General features: G+C 36.6%; 1 protein-coding gene across 1 annotated transcript; it reads right to left on the reverse strand.

Moving 5' to 3' along the window:
• Positions 1-3,134: 3,134 nt before the first annotated feature.
• On the reverse strand, positions 3,135-10,617 carry dbf4 (DBF4-CDC7 kinase regulatory subunit; the record flags this gene model as incomplete). The annotated part of the gene is made up of 13 exons (XM_079241086.1): positions 3,135-3,927; positions 4,067-4,182; positions 6,558-6,672; positions 7,034-7,159; positions 7,248-7,293; positions 7,424-7,469; positions 7,613-7,686; positions 7,800-7,869; positions 7,951-8,001; positions 8,127-8,324; positions 8,937-9,103; positions 10,057-10,143; positions 10,614-10,617. The coding sequence occupies 13 exons, from the start codon at positions 10,615-10,617 to the stop codon at positions 3,135-3,137; spliced, it is 1,893 nt and encodes a 630-aa protein (XP_079097212.1).
• Positions 10,618-10,802: the final 185 nt, after the last annotated feature.

The raw sequence follows: 10,802 nt of genomic DNA on the forward strand, positions 1-10,802 counted from the left end.
AAGCATGACTGAGGGACCACATTCAGGACCAATGCTATTTTTTTTTATATATGCCTCATTGTACAGCTACACTACATGCAGAGAAACCTCCGATTATCTTATTTTTGTTATGCTTATTAAACGTTTAATAATCAGACAAATTATGAATAAAAGAGTTGAGTCATAACTGTCCACAAAGCCATTTATCAAGAACATACAGTCAAAGAACAGTCTTCTGTTGCATGACCACTCACTATTTAAAACACAGATTGACACACAAAATAAAGTGTCACGGTGGCGTAGAGGTGTAGAATCAAATGCAGGAGCCTGAGGCAGACTGCTGAGAAGGTTCCAGGAATCAGGTTTATTTAGTTAAATCCAGACAGAGGGACTGACTGAGGCACAAACTAACACCTGAACAAACACAAGACTAAACACAAGCAAACACAATGTACCAGCAACTGAGAACACAAACCAAGGGGTATAAATACATGGAGGAAGTAACTAGACAGGTGACATGAATCAGAAAATCAAACCAGGTGAGCAATTGAACAGGAAAGCAAAACAGGAATAGACAAGAGAGAGCTAAACAAGGAAAACTACAAGCTAAAACAGGAAACCAGAACTAAGATACAAAACAAGAGACCTTCATGACAATAAGAAATAGTTTGTGGTTTGTGTTTAGTCTTTCCCCTTAGTTATTCAGCTTTCCCTTATGAACGGTTGTTTTTTTTTTGGGGGGGGGGGGGGGGGGGGGGGGGGAGTTTTTTGTACACTGATATTTTCTCCTTACCTTTCATCTTCATTTTTTGTTGTTTTCTTAAAGTTGTGATGTTTGTTTTGTGCTTCTTTACCAAATCTATTCTGTGTGCACTTAGGCCTATATATTTGCGCTTTTTGTTTTTTTTCCAACAGCTTATATTTCTGCAATAAAGTCAGGTGTGCTCTGACTGATATGACCTCTGGGACGGTGTCCCATGGGTCATCTGTTCTTGAAGACCACAGAGAGCTGGAACCTTTAATTGTATTAGCATGCTTATTGCTCTGGTTGCTCTTTGCAGTTGACAGACTCTAACAAGTATTGATGAGGAAGGAACAATTTGTGGGTTTTGATAAGCAACAGTTTAATATATGTGTTAAAATTTACAATAACAAAATCCCTGCTCAATTGATTTTCATCAAATATTTATTTTACATCTTGATACAATAAAAACTTTGGGTGCATGTTCAAATACAACCCCTATTTGCCTGAGAGAGAAAATAATGCTCAGCTACAGGCCTAAGGAACATTAAGTAGACAGAATTGTTCCAGCTCCTAAACCCAGGGGTCCCACATATGCTGGAAAGGGTCTGACTAGTTGAAATGTGGATTTCTTGTTTTGTCACAATCGTTGCATAATGTGAGCATTCAGCAGTACTTTACTTTTATATTGCTGTGCTTGGAGAAAATTAAAACTCCTGCTTTTCTAAATGTCAAGTCACAGACTCAGTGTTCATTTAAGAGCAATAAGGTCACTATGCTAAAAGCAGGGGGGATATAAATAAATGAATAAAAAATGTCCACACCTGCTGTAGTATGGTGTATAAGCTAAAATCAAAACACTGACATACTTTATGAAACCACATAATAATGTTGTAAATGTCTAAATTTCTGCATGTTTTAAAGTATACATTTTCACGTATTCAGAGAATAAAGATTAAGTATAGATTTTACAACAAATTACAAAAAATATTGTTAACTAGTTTTTAGGGGCAGAAAACACTTAAGTTGCTGTTCAGTTAGTTAAAATATCATTTAGAGCACCAAAGTATCTTGCAAGGTGTTAGCCAAGCCTTACTAAAACTATAAATGACATACATGATGAGCTTATCTTACATTTCAATTCAACAGTGCTTTACCCTTTCAATTTACTGCATTGCTGGAATTTTACCACATATCATACCAATGCTCATTTTCTACATTTCTGTGGTACAGATGTACCCTGCAAATCCATTAAAGTAGTGGGGGTGAAAAGTAGTACACATTTCAACAATAAATGAAGGGAAAATTTGAGATAAAGCATCACAACCCAAAATGCTTGTGTGGTTAATTAAAAGGATACTTAGGAAGATACATAAAATGTCACATAGAAGGTCAAACACAGCACATTAAGCCACCGGGTCATTTTCCTACTCAGTGTCTCATAGAAAGCCTTTTTTTGTTGCAATATTAAAGCAGCAGCCCCTTCATATAAATGTTTTTGACATTCTGATGCAATCATACATCTTCAAGGATCTCCTGTTGATTTCCTTTATTCAACATTAAAAAAGCTGAGAGGAAAACAAACAATGACCAGATAAACGGCAATTGGACCTTTACATATTCAGACTGAAAACAAACAAAAAGACCCCCCAATAATTTCAAGTTCACATCAATGACAGAGATTCAGATTTCACTCCTGGGAAAATGTTCACTTTCAAATGAACTGATCAAGTACTAGTTTACTTTGACATAAGTTTTTATTAAATTATCAAATCAATATGACAGCAACAAGTATTTGCATATAAAGTGTAAAATATGTCAAATTCTACAGTTCATTGCAACTGCTGACGTTCAATATGTTGTCTCCTCGATTTTTTTTTACCTTACACTGTGCTTTGAAGAAAATGTGAAATCACAAAGGCAGCTGTGACTCATCAGACAGAACAAGGAAAAGAGATGAGATTTTCATTATAAACAAAAGATGTCTTTTCACCTTCTTCAACCCATTCACACCTAAAACTATACGAGTGTCACCCTTTCAAAGCTAGCAATGTTTGAGTGTTTTCACCGATGTGCAGGTCATACTTTTCACCGCTTTTAGTGATTGTCAAAATGGATGAATGCAACAGCAAAATCAATCATTTAGAAGACTTTTGTTTTTCAAAAATATTATTTTCTAGCTTCTCAAATAATTCAAAGGCAAATTCATTTTATTTGGCAGGAAAATATTGGCTTTTAGGAGACTCTCTTTAAAAAACTTTAGGTTTTCAATTCATTATTAAAATATTGCTTTGGGTTTGAACGAGTTAACCACAACTAATACAAACACACACACACTACACATACACACACAAATGATTTCACATTATGGCTCAGAAAGTCCAGTTTATCCCTTTTGTTCATGTACGCTCTCTCAGTCTGCAAATCCATGAAACTCAACATCCATGTCGTCACTGGACTGGAAAAGTTCCCACAGTTTCAGTATGGTGTTGTCAGGGATACTTGTCTTCACATGTTCCATGTTTGCATCCACTTTCCGTCTTTTGTGCTTATAAACTCTGATTTTCCTCCGAATTCTCGTTACTGGAGAGAGGCTTTGTGAAGGAAGACTTGCTTCTTCCTTTTCAGGCAGCTTTTCTGAAAATGTATTTCTCTCCTGGACATCAAACGGTAATGTATCCTTCCTGATAACTTCATGTAGATTTGTTGAACAGTTATAGTTATTTGAAGATTCTTCCCTCTGTATGTTTGTGCTGTAAGAGGTTGAGCAGTTTGTGTCTTTGCAAGGCATCTGGTTCACCAGTTTGACCTGGGCACCTCTGGAGGGAAATGTGGGGAGAATTTCACCTCCAGAGGGTGCTGTTTCTGACTTCAACCGGGGAGTCTGGTCATGCTGGGCTTTTTGGGCACAAGAGGTCAAAGAGTTCTGTGTGTGTGTTTGTTTACAAACATGAGGTTTATGCTTAAATCTATCTGAGTACGTATAACAGTTCCTCCAACCTCTCTTTACTTTATTCAGTGGATCAGTGTCAAAAGTTGATCTATTCTTTACCCTCTCTCCTGAATACGATCCCTCACATTCATCAACAGTTCTGTGCTGCTCTCCTTTAACAGTCTGTGAACAATCAAGATCTCCAGTGCAACTTGGGTTGGTTTTCTCACATGGTCCAGGAGCAACAAGAATAGAGGAAACACTGTATTTTGGTCTGTAGGGAAAGAAAAAAACTTAAATTAACCGAGCAGAAAAAGCAGCTGTAAAATCAGATAGGAAGGTTGGTGAGGAGAGGTAACAATAACATTCTCTTTTGCATTATGTTTACATGTTGGTCTCAAAGGGAAAATTACCTATTGACTTCAGTATTGATGTTGATGAAATTGCAGTGCAGGGTTGAAATCAGTCTGTCCACCACAGCGTATTCATCGCTCTTACAGAAAGCCTTGTGACGCTCACCCTGCAGATGCTGAACAAAAACGACTGTTAAATAATTGATTATTACAGCTGTCTTGTGGAGCCCACCGAGTGCACAATTTCCTTTAAGGCACAAGCGCCTGAACAAATAATTTTTTTCTCTTTTTAACCCGTTATCTCATATTAACTATTCTCTATAAAAGACTGCTTACTTATCAATCTAACAGGACAGAAGAAACCGATGATCAGCTCTGTCTTCATAAGATTAACCACAATAGCAGGTTTCCTCTTACTATTCGGTTGTAATTTCAGATAAGCTTGGTTATTGTCACTGAAACTACATTACAGATTCAACTGCAGTAAAAACCTCTTTACTTTTCATAACTTTTTTATTGTGAATTGTGGATAGAGTTTTTGGCAACAGTAATAGGTCGTATGAAAATTGACAGACGCAGTGAGCAGCCACACAGTATTTTCTGAAATTGACATCTGGACATAATCTTTCAACTTACCTGAAAACACAAAAAGACGTTAGTCTTGTTCAAAATCAGATTTGCGTATAGTAAATGCTTTGGTGAAAGAGTATAAATGAAACAAGACATATATCTACTGTGAGAGAGCTACTAACTTAGGACTACCTAACAACCTGAACACAGTTTGTGAGACTGAAAAGTTGTGTGTCTGAGATGATATTCAGCAATACTGGAGCACCACAAGGGACAATACTTTTACCATTTCCCTCCACAATATATACCTCAGACTTCCAATAGAAATACTGCAGAAATACTCTGAGAACTACAGTTGTGAAGTGTATCAGTGAAGGACAATAAGCTAAGTACAGAGAACTGGTCGGTCAATTTGTGACTGTACTGGCTGCAAAAGATGTCTTTTGGCGCCTTTCTGAGTCTTTAACATTTACTGCCAAAGACGTCAAAATAGTTCTTTTGCAGTTTCTGCAGATGTAAAGTCAATTTGACAAATTAAGTATGTCAAAATATCCCCAAAATCCACTTTCCTAGCACACATCCAACACCTAAAGACACCCCAAGGCACAGACCTAGCCAAATTAACCCTCCACACCCACAGTCTCAGAACTCAACATTAGTCCAGAAAAATTAGCCAAAATGCTCCACAACACCAGCACCATGGGGTTCTCGTGCTTCTCCGCTACAGCAATGACAGGCAGCCAGTGAGTTAAGCAGAAATCATTTAACGTCTGCACCAAAATATGGCATATCTTCAATAAGCCTGTTGTGTTAAGTGCAATCAGTTTAGCAGCCATATGTTGGGGCAGCTGTTTCAGTCAGAGACTGCAAGAGACTGGACAAACTAATTCAGAAAACTGGTTCTTTTCTAAGGATAACTCTGAAGCCACTGGAGCTGATCATCCAGGAAAGAATGCTGCACAAGCTGCCGAAGAAAACTGATGATTCCTTACATCCTTTTACACAACAAAGTGAAGAAACAACTGCGTGTTCAGTGTGAGGCTTGGTCAGGTTCAATTCAAGACGGAAAGGTACCGAGATCACTCCTGCCAACAGCCATCACCCTCCATAACAAGGCAATACCATAATTTTCCAAATAATAAATTATTGTTGTTTATCATTTTAAAATTCTACTTAAGAGAATTTCTCTTTGGGATTAATAAGGTATTTTTATTTCATTTAATTTTTGTAGTTATAGGCTTGACCTGTGGGTGGTTGGAGGCTAACTACAATTTGAAAATGTATATTACTGTTAACAAGAGAATTGAACCAACTCTTTAATTTAATGGGGGTACAAGAGTAAAAAAAAACTGTTTTAAACATCCAATTTTCATTGTTTTGGTGTAAAAATGGTAGTACACATTATGTTCTGACTTCATCTCTGGAAACTCAAGGACAACAGCAACCTGGTGAGACCAACCAAACTTGCTGAAGATAAAGTCGATGCACTGATAATCTACACCTAGACGCACCATGATGCATTACTAACCACTGTTCACTGAAAAATTACTCAACTTAAAGCCATTTTAAAATCTCCATCTGATTTTTTTAAAATTTCACTTTAAATGTCTTAAGATTTTAAAAATAAATAAATATACAAATGATGTAACAAAGAAACCCACGCGATTAAAATTAACGTAGATTTTTTTTCTTTACTGAGTTAAGACAGGCATATTTGTCTTGTAACCACAGAAGTTGCTGTTTATTAGCTGGTAAATAGTATGCAGGTTTAAGTCACTTCTGCACCTGCTGATTTTCTTTCACAACCCAGAGGCTACATCCAGGTTTTAAATATGGTCTAAAAACTTAAAACAAAAAGAAAGACAATGCCTTCTCTGCATAATAAATACATACAAATATCTGAATGTTCAGTGACTTAAAAACAGCAGAATCTAAAACATATGCAACATTACAACTAAACTGTAACAAGCTGAATACTTACCATTGCAAGCTTGTCATATTTGATCATGCAGCACTCGCAGTAACCGCCTCGTTTCTTGTCTCTGTTCTTCTTTCGACCCGTAGCTCTCTCCTCACTGGCTGACGCTTTTGCGCCTCTGTTGCCAAATGGGTGACAAAATAAATTTTCAAGAAATTAATTTTCAGTTTGTAAGCAACTCTGCACACAGTTTAGACTTTGAATGGTCCGAACATCATCTCAATTTGTGGGGTTAAATATTCAGATCTGCAGAAATTTCAGCCGCACTGAATATTTATCTGGTTAAATTCAAAATTAAATTAGCTTGTGCAAACTCCAGTTTTTAGTTAAAGTTACTCTAAATTAAAAGGAGATTTGGGGACCTGAGCCATTTAAAAATAATCCACTTAAAGCACACAGTGATGCCTGGTGACGGGTTTAAGTGAGGTATTTTTATACTTTTAGACATTAAAAGCAAAAGGAGTGATAAGACACAATACCTGTGTCCCTGCTTTTTATCTCCAGGAGGATCTTTGTTCTCCAGACAGAATGGACTACAAGGAGCAATGGTGGTCAAGTTGAACTCAGGCATGTTTGGCATTGTGAGGTAAAGTGGACAGTAATGTCTGACAAGAGAAAAGACAGTTCATCTGTCAGTACTTGTAAAACAGTACATGGATTAATGTCAGGTTCTTCTGATTGACTGTATCTTACCGGCTTGAATCCTCAACCTTGACAAAAGGTTTACTGATCCGCCCTCCTGCAACAACATTGCGTGTTTAAACAACAGGAATATTGGGCATTGAACATTTCTCATTTAAATACAAGCTTGGTTAATAAAAACATAAGCAGAAAGAGAATAAATAAATAGCCAAGTAAAATATTTTTACCTTTGCTCCTTGGAAAAGCCTGTTTTGCTGCTGACTCTGTTTTCACCTGTTAAAATTATGAAGGTAAATAAATAATCATATCTTTTTTGTCTCAACAATCACACATTATCACTTTAAGATATCAATCACAAAGACGTGGTTCAGATTTTTTATGCAACACATTTCAAAATGTTGGACTAGAACACTTACACTTGTTTTGGCAGGAGCAGTCGCTGAAAACTGTCGGCTGGAAATCTTTTTCTTCCGAACATATGCAATTACATCTACAGTGGGTATTAAAATAGTATGTTCAATGAAACATAAATTACAATATCATACTAAGACAATGGAGAAAACGTGGAGAAAAGTATTAAAAAGGCTATACTATGCAACCTACCATCTATATGGAGGATTTTAACCCCCCATTCCAGAGCATTTGACAGGATTCTGTCCATTTGGATCCTCCCCTTTAAAAAAACAAATGAGTATTAGCATAGATATTAAGGCTATTAAATTTCCAAAGTATCATTAGTGGTGATGTAACAAACCTGCTCTTTCACTACTCTTTCCACCAATGACTTTCCCCGGCTTGTGACAAACTGTTAAACAACAAGAACAAAATATATTGCCTTAATAACAACATATTGTATCTAAAAGAAGTGACAAAAACCTTAAAGAATGCAGTATGTGCAAGGTGGTAGATGAAATGCAAGTCTGAACTCACTGCATCTGCCTGGCCCTGGGACTTATGTTTCCTGGTGTCCACATGGTTGCCAGCACAGTTTGAGCGAGGATGTGGTGAACTTTGTCCAGAATCTGGACTGGGGACAGGAGAGTCCTGTCTGAAGTGATGCACATATCTCGCCTCCCGCTTGTTTGACACCAGATACTTAATTTCCTTACTGAAGAACTTTTCAACAGTCTAAGTGACAGAAAGAAACAATTGAGGGGAAACTACAAATGCTTACGAGTATCTGAAAGTTCAAAAACCAGTTGAAATGTATACATATTCCACTTGGGTTAAAAACTACCAAGTAACAAAACATTGCATTTTATGTCTTAAGCTTTGCAATTATGTTTACATAGTTTCTAAATTAAAGGATGACAGATTATTTTTTAATATTCTTTACAAACAGTGTTTACACTGCAAATAGGCATATCACACAACTCTTTGAGATGTTGCTTTTACTGCTGGAACGATGCATTGTTATGTTTAGCTATGTTAGGGTCTAATTTTAAAAAAAAAAAAAAAATGTTCTTACTAAAGTTACAGTACTATAATGATATTACACAATCATCATATATCAGACCATAATACTAAATTTTCAAGGACTGAATTATATTCTCATATAAAGCTTCTTAATACAGAACAGAACGCTAAAAAAGACCCAATAAAGTTAGCAGAGCTAACAATGTTGGCAATTTGTGAAGAAAAGTGACTTTTTAATAATCAGCTTTAATAAGCTGACACAACATAAATCTTAGAAACCAAGTTTACAATTATTTTTTAACGGCCAAGTGTGATTTTCCTTACCCCTCCCAGCTCTCTGATGTCACTCTCCAGCATCTCCAATGTTTTATTCGAAGGCAAGTCCAAATAAAACACTTTTCCAGCAAAAGGTCTAATTAGAGCAGAAGACAAAAGTGATCGTTGCTTTGCCTGGCTCATGGTTGTTTTTTCGCCAGTGTTTACACTTTTTCCTGAAAAGAAAAATCATTTCAGGTGAAGAGGCTAAAAAAGGGGGACAAAACAAGTTTATTAGCCATGCTTTCCAGACTAGAAAGGCAAATTGTTGCCAGCAGATATGAACAAACTATACAAGCTCCTTTGAAAAAAGAAAAATAACTTTGGAGACTAAATAAAAATGCATTTTTCTAAAAAAACAAATTGTGATTTGTGTTAGTATTTTTTTTATAACTGTGTGGCAACAAAATATCACAGAATACAGAGACGTTTTCTCAGACACTTTTTCCTGAAGGTGGAAACCTTCTCTCAGTTTCTTTTACAGACAGACATATTTAGCATTTAAGCATCATAAGCCCAGTGTCCACCAGCATTGTTTTATCTCTGTGGCTAAATATGTATCTCCAAAACTTAAGACTAAAACGGGCAATGAAAACTAGATGCTGGTGGTGTTTTGATAAACAGTTGTTTATAATAACCCTGTTTGCTTGAGAGAGACCATTTACCCTGGATTTCAAGATACTATCACACTTCAAATACAGAAAATATCTAACTGAAATTGTCACAAAAGTCTGAGTACTGATAGAAACAGCTTTAAAACATCTCTCAGATCATGCTGACACACGACATAGAAGATTTATAAAATCATAATTACATTTTAAATCTGTCCAGATTGTCATAGACTAAACTAACAGTTGACAAAAAGTAAAATGCAACACATCTGTATTTATTTGGGTACATTGATGCATTGGGGTGTCCAGTCGGTCTTGGAGGACCACTATCCTGCAGGCGTTCAATGTATCTCTGCTCCAACACATCTGGCTTACATTAAATGGATTAAACAGCCCATGAAGTCTGACACAATGACTGACTCAATCAGGTGTGTAAACATATGTTTAGGAGTGCATCAAGGAACGAAAGCCTGGCTTCATTATACAACTTGTAAGAAAGACAGCTACAACATCGGTACCTTGCCAGTTTGGTCCCGGCTTCTGGGGGCGTTTTGGTTTCATCTTATTCTCTTTAATCGAGTGCGTTTTTCCTGTCCTCTCTAGCCCTAAAGATTGTCATCAGCTCCTTGTATACAAACAAAAGGAAGTTAATTACAAACCAGGAAGTGCAACAAAAACTAAAGTATGGCAACATGTGCCAATAGTAACTTTAACTAAGATTGAGCGGCGTGTTTGCTATTTTAACACGTTTAATAGTCTTTATAAAAACTTTTACTTACGTTTACACTCCTTCTCCAAGAAGCTTTCGGTAGTTCCACTGCGCTCATATAATTAGCGAGCAAACCTAAACATTTGAGCTGAATCCGCAGGTTTGTTGGCTGAGCTTTCCGTCGGAGAGGCAGCTGAACAGCATTTTTAGTAGCCGTTGTAAACTTTTAAAACGTCGTTTCTTTCAACGTTTCCGTTCCCGCTTCCAATCGGCTGGGGAGAAAATGAGGGGGTGGCCATGTTTGGCAGTTTCCGGTCTCTTACTTCATGGTGCCTCATATTCAAGAACATTGGATTATCAAATTACACATGCTGTTCACTTTTTTAAAAATTAAACACAGTCTTTGTATTCAGTGTTGTGCTTTGTATTTATTTATTTATACTTTTTATCTCCTCTGTACCTTCTTAATAAATGTGATACTATTTTACGGAAAACCCTGTGATTTGGCAACACAACATTAAGTAAATATACACTGTGTTTCTGTGTAGCGATTCT

This window comes from Telmatherina bonti (assembly GCF_933228915.1).
Source record: "Telmatherina bonti genome assembly, chromosome: 5".
Classification (NCBI taxonomy): Eukaryota; Metazoa; Chordata; class Actinopteri; order Atheriniformes; family Telmatherinidae; genus Telmatherina; species Telmatherina bonti.